At 53.3% G+C, this 14,883-nt stretch overlaps 1 protein-coding gene across 1 annotated transcript in view; it reads left to right on the top strand.

The window, feature by feature from the left end:
• MAN1C1 (mannosidase alpha class 1C member 1) overlaps window positions 1-12,920 on the top strand; it is a 51,764-nt gene extending 38,844 nt beyond the window's left edge. The window contains exons 6-13 of the mRNA XM_059488554.1: window positions 1,424-1,518; window positions 4,409-4,532; window positions 6,210-6,303; window positions 9,054-9,169; window positions 9,345-9,564; window positions 10,020-10,192; window positions 10,701-10,816; window positions 11,338-12,920. Of these exons, the coding sequence (XP_059344537.1) occupies window positions 1,424-1,518; window positions 4,409-4,532; window positions 6,210-6,303; window positions 9,054-9,169; window positions 9,345-9,564; window positions 10,020-10,192; window positions 10,701-10,816; window positions 11,338-11,458 (1,059 nt within the window). The 3' untranslated portion in view covers window positions 11,459-12,920. The remainder of the gene's footprint in view (window positions 1-1,423; window positions 1,519-4,408; window positions 4,533-6,209; window positions 6,304-9,053; window positions 9,170-9,344; window positions 9,565-10,019; window positions 10,193-10,700; window positions 10,817-11,337) is intronic.
• The last annotated feature ends 1,963 nt before the right edge of the window (window positions 12,921-14,883 follow it).

Genomic DNA, 14,883 nt, shown 5'->3' with positions numbered 1-14,883 from the left:
CTCGGGCTAAGGAGGGCACTGGGAGGGGCAGGGGCTCCCCACATCCCCCTGGAGCAGGAATTGCTGAGCTGGGGTGCAGGGCTGGGGTCTCAGCCCCTGGGGTGCATGTGGAGCCCTGGCTGAAGCAGAGATCTCATCTCCACTGCCCTTCCTGGGATGGAATTTTACATCTGCAGGGAGATGAGGAGGTTATTAATTATTATTAACTCTGTCCTGGGAGTCTGAAACTCTGGTTCAGGGGTAGTTGTGTGAGGACTGGCCCTAAATGAGAGCTCATTAGCCCCAGCACAGAGGTGGGATGGCTCCTGCACAGTGACACCACTGATCCAGAGCAGCTCTCTTATTTCAGCTGTATCTCAAATGTGTTCCAGGCATAATTTCCCTCTGGGTTTTCCCTCCAGGGAAAACCCTCAAAGACTCAGTGCCCCAACTCAGAGTCTGCCTCAGTGACAACTTCAACAGGTTTCAGATCCACAGAGCAAAGAGAAACCACATTAAAGCATCAAACTCCAGCAGTGACCCCTTGGAGCCCCATCAGCAGCTGGGGCAGTGCCTGTCACTTACCCAGTGTCACTGAAAGGCAGAACCCAGTCCCTGCTCCTGCTTTCCCTTCTGAACCAGCCTCCTGTTTCCCTGTGAGAGTATCAAAGGTCTGAGCCCACAGGAGAGCTCAGCTTTCCTCAGTGCCGTATTTTTAGAGCAATGAGTTCCTGCTTTCTGAGAGCCACCACCACAGGGCTAGAGGTAAAAGGCTTGTGCTTTATCTCCTAAGTCACTTAGAGGCTTCTCTTGATCAGGACTAATCTCTGCAGCAAAGATTAGTGCTGGTATCACTCTGTCCCAAAATAATTGTGTGTGCTTGCTTTGTGCTGCAAGGCACCATAAGCTGCAATTTGAGTGGAAAGCCCAAAACTGAGGCATTACCAGTGCAAAAGGAGCAGCTTAGCCATGAAACCACCAATCCTTCTTGGCCAGGAGCTGCAAGGAGAGGATGGCTGGTTGCAAATCATGTTTTGTACAACAGGAGATGAAAACAAACTCTGGGCAAGCCCACATTGTAAATGCAGCAGTGCTTCAGCCCAGGAGGATTTCTGATTTCAGCTCCTTGTGTTCTCAGCCATGCTGGGAGTGGGAAGGATTTGGGGATCACTCTGTGGATCAGCTCAGATCACCGGTGCTGCTGTGAGCTGCTCTGGTGCAGGCTGAGGCTTTGGGTGCTGCTTTAGTGCAGATTTGAGAGGAAATTCAGAGATGCCCAAGTTCAGTGAGACTTTTGGTTCAGATTTTTTGTTCAGGGCACAGCACACCTGGAGCAGGGGCTCTGCATCACCTCCAGTGTTTTATAACTGTGTGTTTGGAAAAGGGGATGAGGGAGAATCCTCTGTGATCCCTTCCATCAAATATTTATCCTCCCTTTTAACAGGTGTTCAAAAGCAAAGCTCTGGAACTTGGAGAGAAACTTCTGCCAGCCTTCAACACCCCCACTGGCATCCCCCGTGGAGTCATCAACCTGGGCAGGCAAGCACAGCCTCAGCTGCATTTCCTTTATTCTGGGGCTGGGAAGGAGCAGGGGCAGCAGCAGCAGCTCCTCAGGGCTGTCCCCCCTAGGGCAGATTCCTCCAGGTCACTTGCTCTGCCAGCTCAGACCCTGGCACAGATTGCAGTGACTCAGGGCAAACCCAGCTGTGTTTTATTCATCAATTTGGGGCTGGTCACATTTCTTCCTCTGCCTCCCGACAGGGCTCCCTGCTGCAAGAGCATTTTCCTCACTCTCAGGTTCTGTGAAAGGTGATTTTCTGCTCTGCTCATAGCAGGGATTTTTGCAGTGTGCCCAGCTAGTTTCATGTGAATTCATCCAGGAAAAATGGATTTAAAAATTGGGAAAACTGGGCGAGGGAGTGGATGGGACTGGCTGACAGCTTTGGTGCTGGGAAACAGAACACAGCACACAGCCCTCAGCCAGGCTCTGTCCTTGCTCAGAGCCAGAATTCGGGTTGGTGATGTTCTCATGGCCAGGGAGGCAGCTGAGTTCAGTCAGTCCCTCCCTGCCAAAGGTCTGGCAGCAGAGAGAGCACTGCCCTGCTGCTCCTGCCTCTCCTGGCTGACAATTCCCTGCCAGCCAGGCAGGATTTGGATTTGCTGCTTCTGATGCATCCAAACAAATCCACGGGTGAGGGCTGCAGGAAATGTGGGTTAACAAAGCCTGTCATCCTCACCTCTTGCGAAACCCTCAGAGTCATTTTCCAGCCCTTAGCCCAAATCTCCTCCTTGGCTCTGCAAGCAAAAGACTTGCAAACATTTGGCTCACGCTGCTGCGTTGCTCAAATATCACTGTCAGCCCTCAGCTGTCTGATGTGCTCCTGATCCCGGGGAAAATTGGAGCCACCAGCAGCTCTGTAATTGTCCTTTTTTACAGCACAGACATCCTGCTTGCTCTGGGCCTGATAAAGGCTCTGCATAGACTAACCTTTCACAGAAATGCCAAACCCTCCCCTGCCCTTTGTGAAGACAATTGAAGCAGCCTCGGTCTGCCCAGATATTCCCAAAATGTTTTGCTGATGACCTTGAGTGAGAGCAGGGAGAATGGACAGAACACCCAGGCCATGGCAGAGCCCCCACTGCTCTGGGGCTGCAGTGCCAGCTGATTCAGAGCAGGCATGGAGGGAGCTGCACCCACAGCCTGTGAGCCCCCAGGGAATGGGAGTTACTCACTGTGCGAGGGGAGGCTGTGACACCACACTGACCCAAACCCCAGGGCCAGAACAAAGCCCAGAAGGGTTTTGCAACGAGGAATTCTCTCTCCAATTCTGCTTTTGCAAGGATGTGCTAATCCCAGAGAGACCTCGGCATCCCAGAAGGAGGAGGAGGAGGAGGGTCCTGCAGCATGTGTGGGCCTCTGCTGGTGGCAGCCTGGGGGGTGGGTTAAAAGGGACGTTCAGAAATTTGAAACCAAAACCCCCCTTGGCACTGAGTCAGTTCTGCACGTTCATTTTCCAGGGCCCAGCACAGCCAGCCCCCAGCTCTGCCATAACAGCTGCCTTTATCTCTTGCTGTCACCTCTTCCTCTGGGGTCCCCTCTCTGCTGAAGAGTTTCCTGTGGCTGCCTGCTGTCTCCTGCCTGTGTGTCCCATCCCACACTCCTGCTTTCCATCCTGCTGCTCCATCCTGCCACAGCTTCCCTGCTGCCCTGTGCTCTGCTCTGTGAGCTCTCCCTGTGCTGCAGCCCTTTCCTTCACATCTCCCCAAACCCTCTGTATTCCACATTTTCCCTCAGCATCCTCTCCCGGCCTCTCCCCTGACCTGCCACTGGTTTTGCTGCTTTGGATCCCCACGGGGGAAGGACACGATCTGACATTCCAGAGCCACTTGTCTGGGAGATAAAGGAGGTTCTGGGCATGTTCCTTCCCCTTGGAGGCCAAGGTCCTTTAAACAGTGGCTTCCTCTGAGCTGCTGGAGAGCAGAGCAGCTCTGCAGGACTGGGCACTGTGACCACACTGCCTGTCGTGACCAAACAGCCAGATCGGGACCTGCCACGTTTTCCTCTCCATCACAGCGAGGGACACTTCTTTTTTTTCCTCTATTTTCGTGCTCAGGATCATTAGTTTTAACCTCTGTAAACAACAAACCCTTCTCTCTCCAGCCAAGCTTCCCGGCGCCATCTAGTGTCACCCCCACCCGTCCCTGTCCCTGTCCCCTCCCCGGGACTCACTGGAGCCACCACAGCTCTGGGGCAGCACCCACAGGGGCTGCTGTGGTTACAGCCAACCCTGCATCCTCCAGGATTCTCCTGGGATGTTTTATCCCAAATGTCTGTGTGGGGCAGGGTGGCAGTGCTCCTCCAAAGCTGTTTGTCAGCTGAGCTGTTCGGGAGGGATTCCTCTCCCACACAGAAATGCAGTTTGTGCAGTCTGTGTGTTAGCCCTGTCCTAAAGAACCTCTGGAAAATCACAGCTCAGTGCCACTGGAACTGCTGCTGAAAATCTGTGTGTCTGTCCTAAATCTGTGTGTCTGTCCTAAAATCTGTGTGTGAGTCCTAAATATGTGTGTGTGTGCTAAATCTGTGTGTATCCTAAACCTGTGTGTTTGTCCTAAATATGTGTGTGTCTTAAATCTCTCTGTGTGTGTCCTAAAATCTGTGTGTCTGTCCCAAATCTGTGTGTCTGTCCCAAATCTGCGTATCTGTCCCAAATCTGTGTGTCTGTCCCAAATCTGTGTGTCTGTCCTAAATCTGCGTGTCTGTCCCAAATCTGTGTGTCTGTCCCAAATCTGTGTGTCTGTCCAGAATCTGTGTGTGTGAGTCCTTTCCATGCCCCAGTGACCCCTGGCCAAGGCAGGGCTGCCCTGGGAGGGCTCACCCCAGGCTCTGGCTGTTTCCTGGCACTGAGGGCTCCCTTTTCTCTCCTTGCAGTGGCATGAGCTGGAGCTGGGGCTGGGCATCTGCTGGCAGCAGCATCCTGGCAGAGTTTGGGACACTGCACCTGGAGTTCCTGCACCTCTCCGAGCTTTCTGGCAACCCAGTGTTTGCAGAAAAGGCAAGTGAGCCCAGCCTGGCTCTCTGGGGTGGCCTCTTCATCCTCCTGGGGCTTTCCCAGTGTGGGTTTTACCCAGAGAAGGGCACTTGCAGATCCCTCAGGAGCCTGCTTTGAGGGACACAGATCGTTCCAGGCAGAACCCAAAGGGAAATGGGGCAGTGGGATACAAACTGACAGGATTGCCAAAAAAACCCCCAAAAATTCTGCTTTTCCAGGATGTGTCCAGTGCAGGTCTGTCAGCTGAGAAACAAGGAGGGGATTTGAAAGAGAGACAGGAAAAAAATAAAAAAAGAGGAGGAAGAAGCTGGGAGAGCAAAGTGGAGCTGGGATGGAGGGGATGGAAAGCAGAGGGTGAAGGGAAACAGGAAAGCCTGGAAGCTCTGTGGGGAGATCAGGAGAGGCTGGTGATGTGAAACAGAGACAAGGCTGAGGTTCCTGAGGACAGGGACAATGACAAATTGCTGCCAGGGAGGGGCAGCTGAGGAGAGGCCAGGAAAGGGAGCAGGGTGAGGCAATGAAGGGAGGGGAGAGAGGAGGAAACGCTGGGGATGCTCTGCTAAAAACCAGAACTGCATCCTCATTCTGGGTTCAAACCGTGGCATTTTGAGCCAGGGGCAAACCTCTGTCCCCAGCCTAGGAGATTTTCCTCTTTTCCTCCTAAACCTGTGGAGGGAAAAGGGCAAAACCTTTCTGAGGGACTCTCCTGGGCTGGTGTGTGCACAGAAAATGGAGCACAGCCACCCTGAGAGGGAAGTGTGGGGTGGTGGGGGCTGTTAGAGCCCACAGCAACTTCCCAACAATTTCTGTGGGAAATTCCTGCAGGGGAGCAGATCAACTCCCAGCTTGGGACTGGGGTGATTTGAGCAGGAATTAAAGCCCATCTGTGTCTTTTATTCAAACCTGTCATGAATATGCCAAGCTCCCAAACTCCAAGTGAATATTATGGAGCCTGACAGCTTCCTTGGAAGCACTGGCTGAAGGCTGTAGCCAGCTTTTGGCGTGCAAATTGTCTGATTTTGTAAAAGGTTTAGGGCAAATTAGCTGCTCTGTAGGTTATAATAGAATATTTATGCTGCATGGAATTTAACTGGGTCCCTTAAGGGAAAGGCCTGTTGGATTTAATGGGGGTGAAACCCAGGGAGGCTTTAGAGAGTTAAGTGCTGGCTGTTCTGGGGTATTAAGGGAACTGTCTCTTGTTGAAATTAAAGGCCCCAATTCATCACATTAAGTGACCACATGGTGAATTTAAGTGCTGTGTGAGTCACTCATCCCTGCCACTCCTTTCCCTTTGGATCATGGAAAAAATCTCCCCTGGCATGGCTCACATCCCCCATTTCCACCCAGATCCCCAAGCACAGGATCAGATTTGGGTTTGGAAGGGACCTCAGAGCCCCTCCAGTGCCAGCCCTGCCATGGCAGGGACACTTCCTCTGTGCCAGGTGCTTCCAGGTACTGGAAGGACAAAGTCTCCCAGGATTGCACCTGGACCACGGCAGTGAGCTGAGCTGGGGCTTTGCAGGGTTTCCTGAGCCATTTCTGAGATAAGGATTGAAATAAGAGCCTGTCCCTCCCTGAGCTGTGTCCCTGGGCTGGAGCAGGGCAGGGGCTGGGCAGGGATGGAGGGAGGGAGGGAGGGATGGAGGGCATTAACCCCAGGCTGTGTGTGCTCTCTCACAGGTCAGGAACATCCGCAGGGTGCTCAGCAGAGTGGAGAAGCCCCAGGGTCTGTACCCCAACTTCCTGAGCCCGGTGACGGGGAGCTGGGTGCAGCGTAGGTATCCCTGCCTGCAGCATGCCAGCCTCTCCTTCCCTCCTTCCCTCCTTCCCCAGGGGCTCCTGGCACAGCAGCCAGGCTGGAGGACAGGAGATAAGCCAGGCTTTGCAGGGAGTAGAGCAGGAACTGTGCCCTTAATCCCAGATGCGTGTCCAGCTGTGTGTGCCAGCTCCAGACAGAATTGGGACCTTGCTGAGTGTCCCAGCTGCAGAGAGAGAGAATTGGGACCTTGCTGAGTGTCCCACAGAGAGAACTGGGACCTTGCTGAGTGTCCCAGCTGCAGAGAGTGTCCCTCTGAGTGTTCCCACAGAGAGAATCAGGGCATTCCCTGCACAGGAGCTCGTCCCACAGGTGGTGGGAGCCAGCCCAGGCTGGGATGCTGCAGGCAGCACAGGAGCTGCATGGGGAGCACAGTGAGGTTCCCCTGCAGAGGGCTTGGATGCAGGGAGGAATTCTCCTGTGCATTCCTGTTGCTGTTTCCATGGCAGCTCTGCAGAGCCGTTTGGGGAGGCAGGATGAGATAAGGATGTTTGCTTCTCTCCTGTGGGGAGCCCAGCACTGGAGCAATGACCAGGGAAGGTCTTGGAGAGGGCAGGGAGTTGTGGTGGCACCCAGGGAGGAGGCTGTGCCCCTCCTCAGGAGTTTGCCCTGTGCCAGGAGCAGGAGGTGCCACTTCTGCAGCATCTGTGACCTCCCCTCTCTGCTCTGGCATCGATCTGCTTGTTCTGGCTGCTGGATTTGCTGTTGCCAGAGAAAAGTCTCTTTCAGAGGCCGGTTTGAAGCTGTCAGTGGGTGACATTTGTTATCCAGGCAGGTTGCTCTGAGTCCTGCAGCTCCTGGTGTCCCCATTGCACTCCTTGCTGGGCTGGGTCACTGCAGAGCTCTCCCAGTGCTGCTTTTGTGGCTCTGGTGGCACAGGCAGGGACAGAGCCCTGGCTCTGAGCAATCCCTGCCCTTCAGCTGGCAGGGCTGCTCCCAGCAGAGTGCCTGGGATGGTCACAGCTGTCCCATTAAACCAGAGCTGCCCTTTGGTGCTGGGAGGAAGCCCTCATCTCATCTGCCACCAATTTAATTCTGTTTTCTGTCTCTTCTGCCACAAATTTAATCTGTATTTTCAGAGAGGGGCCTGGTGGTGCTTTCCAGAGCACATTAAAAGCAGTTTCTGATTGCTTGGGACAGGAGATGCCTGGAGATTTCCTGGTTCCAGACAGACACTCTCAGGCTGTTTGTGACCTTGGGATCTCACCCCATATTGCAGGCAGGGAGAAGAGTGATGAGCCCCTCCTGCACCCCCAGTGCTGCTGGGGACAAACAGATGGGGACAGAGCAGGGAGGCACCTGCAGCCTCTCCCCAGAGAGGCCAGCCTCTCATTTTCTCTCTGGCCATTAAAGCTCTTTGCAGGAAGCTGTTTTCCCTTGAAATTGCTGTGATTTTCTTAAAAGGTGTATCTTTGACCTGGCTGAATGGGCAATCTCAGCAGCGGGGAGGCTGAGGGAGGGCAGCAGCTACCTGGGGGCAGTGCATTTATTGATGCAGGGTGCCTGGGAGGCAAAGCTGCCACATGGAGAGCAGTTGTGCAGCAGGGCTGCAGCTTTGGTGAGTCTCTGAATGGCACACTGAGGATCACAGAGCTGCTCTTTAAAGGCAGCCCGTGTTTGCAAATCCCCTGCCCTCCCGGCCGGGTGTTTAATCTCATTGTTTTGCTGGGGATTATTCCCTGGATCACTGGACACACTGCGGCAGGGATGTTTGCTCTCCAGGTCAGGAAGATGATGCGTGGCTGTTGGGGAGGATTCAGCATTTGGAATAAGCCTCGGGACTTTATCTGTGTACAGGGAGAGGGGAAACAAAAACCTGAGCAGCTCTGAACACCTGCTGCATGAGCTGAGCTGGGAAATGAGGGTGGGGCAGAGCCGGGGGGACACTGTTAATTTGTTAATTAACAGGATGGCTCGGCTCAGGGAGGGCTATTTGTCTTGCTCTCCTAAAAACGGGAGTGCTTGAGTGCTGTAAAGAGCTGCTGTTCCCCCTGTGGCAGGGTTTGGAGCTGTGAATGCATCCAGCAGCTCCCCCAGGCACAAACCTGCAGCTGCCAGGCCCATTTCCCTCTGCAATCCCTCGGAGCAGGGCTGCTCTGAGCACGCAGCCTGGGAAATCTCCATTCTGCAGAGGAAAACATGCACCGCACATCTCTGTACCTGACTTTATCATTTTAATGTGCCAGCAAGCCCCAGCCTCCCCCAGGGCTCAGAGTCCCTCCGTGAGGCAGAAATACAAATGGCAGAGCCCAGGAGTGTGTGCCCAGCCCCTTGCTGGCAGCTCTGTGCCATCCACACACCTCTCCTTCCTCTCCTGAGGGGTGAGACAGCTCCCAGGGGCTCCATCCAGATGGAAATCCCTCAGTACCCACCGCTGCTTTTGCTTTATGAGGCTGGATTTATGATGATGGCTCCATAAACAGGAAGCATCTTCACGTTGCAGGATAAATAACTTGTAAAATAAGGCCTCTGAATGGTTCTGCTAAGGGACACTAATGCTCTGGAAAATGACAGAACATTTTTCTCCTGATTGCACTTTCCACCTTTCTTCCTCTCTGAGAAGCAGTGCTGCAGGCTCTCCCCAGGAAGCTGGGCAGGGGAAGGAGAGAGCAAGGGCATTAAATGGGACGAGATTGTTTCCCCTTTGTGAGGCAGCTGCTCACTGCCTGCCATGCACCTGAAGCTCTTTCCTGCCTTTCCCACCACAGACCACGTCTCCATCGGGGGGCTCGGGGACAGCTTTTATGAATATCTCATCAAATCCTGGCTGATGTCAGACAAGAAGGACTCTGAAGCCAAGAAGATGTACGACGATGCCCTGGAGGTGAGGAGCCAGCTGCTGCTCCCTGGTTTTTGGGGGGGACATGGTTCATGAGAAGGGTTCAGACCTTCAGAATGAGCCTCTGGGTTTCCCTGGTACTCACTCCTGCCACTAACTAACACCGAGTAAGTTTTACTCACTGTCCACTCTCTTGACATGCTGATTTTCGTCCCTCTAGGCAATAGAAAAGCATTTGGTGAAAAAGTCTGCAGGAGGCTTGACCTACATTGCTGAGTGGAGGGGCGGCATCCTGGACCACAAGATGGGGCACCTGGCCTGCTTCTCTGGGGGCATGATTGCCCTGGGGGCCCAGCACAGCGCGGGGGACAGGAGGCAGAGGCACATGGAGCTGGCAGCAGAGATCACCAGCACCTGCCACGAGTCCTACACACGCTCAGGTACCTGCACTGCAGCGGGGGCATTGCCAGGGGGGCTCTGTGCCTCAGTGCTTTGGGCTGGAAGGGACCTGAAATTCCATCCCATGGCAGGGACACCTCCCATGGTCCCAGGTGCTCCCAGCCCCAGTGTCCAGCCAGGGATCCAGGGACAGCCACAGCTGCTCTGAGCACCCTCATAAACCAATTTTTTGGTGTTGAAAGCAGGGATCTGAGTGCTGGACAGTGCTCACAAGAGACTGGGATTCCTCACCACAGACCAACATACCCCTGATTTTCTGTTTATAAAACCAGCGCAGTTGGTTGTATCACCATCCCGATCCCTTCTCTCCAACGCACTGCAGAAAAAAGGCTCAGCAAAGCCTTGGGCAAAGCCTGGCGTGCTGAGCAGCCCGAGGGCACCTGGCTGGTGTCCTGCTGGTGCTGGCAGGCAGTGACAGCGCTGTGCTTGTCCCCAGACACCAAGCTGGGCCCCGAGGCGTTCCGCTTCGACGCGGGCAGCGAGGCCACGGCCACGCGGCTCAGCGAGCGCTACTACATCCTGCGGCCCGAGGTGGTGGAGAGCTACATGTACCTCTGGAGGCTCACCCACCAGCCCAAGTACCGGCACTGGGGCTGGGAGGTGGTCCAGGTAAGGCTGCAGAGGGCTCGGGGCTCTGGGGGTTCCTGTGTTCCTGTGGAGGAAGGAGCGGGAATTATTGAAACCGTGTTCAACGCTGAGATGGGTCAGGAACGCTCCAGGCTGGGTTGGATGGGGCTCCGGGGAGCTTGGTCTAGAGGGAGGTGATCCTGTCTGTGGCTGGGGCGTGGAACTGGGTGATTTTGAAAGTTTCTTTTGACCCAGATTGTTCTCAAACCTGTGAGCAATGGGGCAGGGTCTCAAACCCACAGGCAATGGGGCAGGGTCTCAAACCCACAGGCAATGGGGCAGGATCTCAAACCCACAGGCAATGGGGCAGGGTCTCAAACCTGTGAGCAATGGGGCAGGGTCTCAAACCCACGGGCAATGGGGCAGGGTCTCAAACCCACGGGCAGTGGGGCAGGAATACACAAAGTGCCTCAGTTCAGGGTTATCTCCAGTGTGGATTTTTGCTTCTCCCCACACTGCTGGGGTGGCTGAGGGTTCTCTCTCCCCCCAGGCCCTGGAGAAGCACTGCAGGGTGGAGGCTGGCTTCTCTGGCATCCGGGACGTGTACACCACCACACCCACCCACGACAACATGCAGCAGAGCTTCTTCCTTGCAGAGACCCTCAAGTAAGTCTGGGCTCCCAGGGGCCTTCCTGAGCAGCACAGCTCCTGCAGCAGCTGCCCAAGGAGCCTCAGATGATGAGAGGGAGGTCTTCTCTTCCCAGGGGAGGTGTCCTTGCCCAGGGCAGGGGGCTGGCACCAGGGGAGCTCTCAGGATCTTTCCAACCCAACCATTCAGGGGGAAACTGGGCAAGGCTGCAAAACTTTGGGAGCAGAATCTCTGCTGCCCTTGGCTCCCGGAGGCTCCTGCCCAGGGACTGGAACCAGGGGAGCTTCCAGGATTTTTCCAAGCCCACCCATTCTGGGGGAAACTGGGCAAGGCTGCAAAACTTTGGGAGCAGAATCTCTGCTGCCCTTGGCTCCTGGAGGCTCCTGCCCAGGGGCTGGGGCTGCAGGGCTCTGCTGTGACCCAGGGCTGGGTTACCTGGGAAGGGTGGGGATGTGCAGGGAGGTGAAAGTGTGTGCCATGCTGCTGCCTGTGCCTGCCTGGGCTCCTCCAAGCTCTCCTGTGTGTCCCTGTGCTGCAGGTACCTCTATCTTCTGTTCTGTGAAGATGACGTGCTGTCCCTGGAGGACTGGGTGTTCAACACCGAGGCTCACCCCCTGCCCATCAACCACACGGACCTGAGGGCAGCAGGGCAGCCCTGAGGCCCTGCCCGGCTCCTGCTGGCCCAGCCTGGGCAGACTCTGCTTTTCCTTTCCATTGAAGGAATTCCTGCTGTTCCTGAAATGGTGTTTTGGGGCACTAGTCCAATTGCGGACAGGATTTTCTCGGGAAGATGAACCATGACTAAGCACCTTCTTTTCCTCTGTGAGGAGCTCTATTAGGCTGATGATGAGATGTTTATTCTGGGCCATACTGTACACAGTTCATAGACATTCCTTTATACAGAGAATTTATATGAAATCCGCTGATTTTGCTTTATAGTGGCCAAAGGACTGGAAGTTTGCCATAAAATAGACTTTACACACACACAAACACACACACATCCTCCTTTCCTTTCTCTGGTTCATTTCTGCCTTTTGTCTGCTCTTGGATTTATCACCTTTCCAGCGAACAGCTCTCAGTGTTCTGGGATTTCTGGTGCTCTGGGGGCTCTGCAGGAGAATGAGGGAGTTGTCCTTGGTTGGGAGAGCAGCTGGAATTGTTGGGGATGGTGAGGAGGTGCTGGGAGCTCAGGAGTGAAGGCAGGACAGGGACAGGTGATGTTTTACTGGGAAATGAGACCATCAGACCCTGCACAGACAGAAGCAGCCTCAGGCTGGAATTTACAGATTTCAGGGGGGGACTTGAACCACCCTGATCCCTGCTGGAGAGGTAACTCAGGAGCAATCCTGGAGGCTCCTGGAGTGAGAAATTCCTCCTTGCAAGGGACACAGGAGCCAACAGAGGGGCTCTGCTGAGCCCAGAACGAGATCCAAGGCTGCAGGGGCTGTGGATGGTGAGTTCAGGATCCTGAGGGCACCAGGGAGGGGGGAAAGCTCCAGCCTGGACCTCTCCAGGGGTGACACAGCCCTGGGGTTCAGGTGACCCTGCCTGAGCAGGGACTGGGACAGAGCCACCCCAGTGTCCCCTCCGGCCTCAGCCATTCCGTGACTCTGCGGTGTCACAACTGTAACTAAACCAAAATCCTTGCTCCTGATGTATTTTTATATATTTTTTTTCTGTGCTCTTAAAACACATTTACCACCCATCACATCTCATTTGACTTTCCTTTTATTGGTTTTTTTTTTTTTTTTTTTTTTGGTGTGTTTTTCTACTTTTATTTGGAACTAAATGTTACAAGTCACTTGTAATAATTTTACTGCTGTAATAGTCAGATCTGTGAAACAGAATAAAAGTCTTGTAAAATAAAAAGCCTGTTGGGGTTGATCCTGTAAAAGACCAGTCACTCCATGCTTGGAATGAGACAGCACTGGATTTAAAGAGTGGATTTGGAGAGGTTTGTGCAGTAGAAGTTGATTTCTAGGGGAATCCAGGCAGTGTTTGACAGCAATTCCAGCTCTGTTAAATGCTGGATCTGGGATCAGATTCCCTCTGATCACTGCACAGCTCTGTGGCCCCGGGGGATGGAACATTTTTATTTTTGTTCATTCTTGTGACAGCCTCGTGACAATCGGTTCATTCAGCAACTTGGGGGAAAATAAAGTTGCTTTGAGCAAGTTGTGAAAACAGAAAATGTTGTTTCTAAATTCCTGCCTTTGTAATTCCCCGAGAGAAATAAGATTGTCAGATGGGGACTTAGCATTATCCCAGGGATAAAGCTGCTGCCTGCTAAGCCTGGCCTGGAGGAATGGCTGTTGGTAAATAAACATCTTGGGAGTGAGCTGTGTTATCCAGGAGATTTGGGGATGGGGAGCTCTTGGAGCTCAAAGGATTCTGATAATGGATTAAGGGAATTTCTTAAATAAGAATGACCTGCTCTTGGAGTAACATGGAGCAGAATTTAAACCCTCAGAACAAACAGTGTGGTTCTGGTTTCCTTCAGGAACAGCTCCATGGCTGGTTTCCATTTCTCACAGGCGAGTGGCACCATCCCACACCTCCCAAGGAAGTTTCCTGCAGCTCAGCACAAACCAGGAGCTGTTCTGGCCAAGGGGAAACGTGGGATCGTTTCTCCTGCTGGGTGGAAACCTTCCCTGTTATTATTATTTTTAGGATTCCCTTTGATCCAGGTGTGCCTGGGTGGGCCCCACAGCAGATGTGTGGATATTTAACATTCTTCACGAGTGCTGTAATCCCAGCCCCCAGAACAAACCCAGAGAGGTTTGTTCTCTTTCAAAGAGCAGCAGGCACCCTGAATTATTCCACATTTTCTCTTTCATTCGGGTTCTTCATGGAGCAGAGTTCCAGGGGAGTTTTCTGCTGTGCTGCAGAAGGAATTTTCACTGCATGAATCACAAAAATCCCCCCGGGCTCCTCTGCTGGTCCCATCCTCATCCTCCCTCCCTTAATGGCTTGGTCATGCTCTCGCTCATCTCCATCTCCAGAGTTCTTTAAACCTAAAACAAAAACGATTAGGCAGGCTTAGGATACAGCAGAGCTCCAAAGGATTAAAGGCTGACGCTGCCTGCTTCCCTCGGAGAGATCAAACATTCAGCGCTGGCCCTGCAGCAGAAATCTTCCCCGGCTGTGGGGGACTGGAGCAGGACGGGAGGATGAGGCGTGGGGAGGGGTTAAAATAATAAATTTGTGTGTCTAAATAATAAATCTGTGTGTCTTGGCCCAGCCACCGCTAAGGGACAATGTGACAGCAATGCCACGGCTGTGGGAGGGACACTGAAAATATGGGAGGTTGAAAAGCTTGGGGGGGGAAATGACCCAAAATGTGACCCAAATGATGCTAAAATGACCCAAAATGTGGGGATGATACCGGAGACAGAACGCTGAGCACCATCACCCCAGGGCTGCCAAGTCGTTCCCATCCCCTAATTCCCATTTATAGAGCTCAAACCTCAGCAGAATCACTGCAAGAACCCACCGATACCTGTTTTATTAAAAAAATACCCATTTTCGTCAGCTATAGCCAAGTAGAAGTGCAGGATACGGCTTTGGGAAATGCAGAACAAGTCCAGGGTTTTGTTCTTTCCGGGAAAAGCTGAATTAAGGGCAAAATGGGAATATGAGGATGGACAGACACCCATCTATCCCATGGATAATAAAGAAAAAGTCCTTGGAGACAGAGGATGGGGTTCATCCCCCCCAGAGCCCTCATAGCAGAGACATTTCAGCCTAGAAAGCGCTTTTTCCTGAACAAGTGCCGCTCATTCACCATTTAGAGTGGTTTTATCTTCACAAGTGCCGTTAATTTAACACTAAAAGGAACTTTTCCCTAACTGGGATTTAACACTAAAACACATTTTTCCCTGACCGGGCGCCGGTCATTTAACACTAACACGATCTTTTCCCAGACGCATCGACGCTCATTTAACACTAAAACACATTTTTCCCTGACCGGGTGCCGATATTTAACACCACACAGCCCCTTCCCGTGACGGAGCGGAGGTGATTTAACACAAAAAGGGGGTTTTATTTCCCGCGGGGCCCGCGGCCCCTCCTCGGCCGCCTGACG

Source organism: Ammospiza nelsoni, chromosome 25 (assembly GCF_027579445.1).
Source record: "Ammospiza nelsoni isolate bAmmNel1 chromosome 25, bAmmNel1.pri, whole genome shotgun sequence".
Classification (NCBI taxonomy): domain Eukaryota; kingdom Metazoa; phylum Chordata; class Aves; order Passeriformes; family Passerellidae; genus Ammospiza; species Ammospiza nelsoni.
This window is presented reverse-complemented; position numbering and strand designations above follow the sequence as displayed.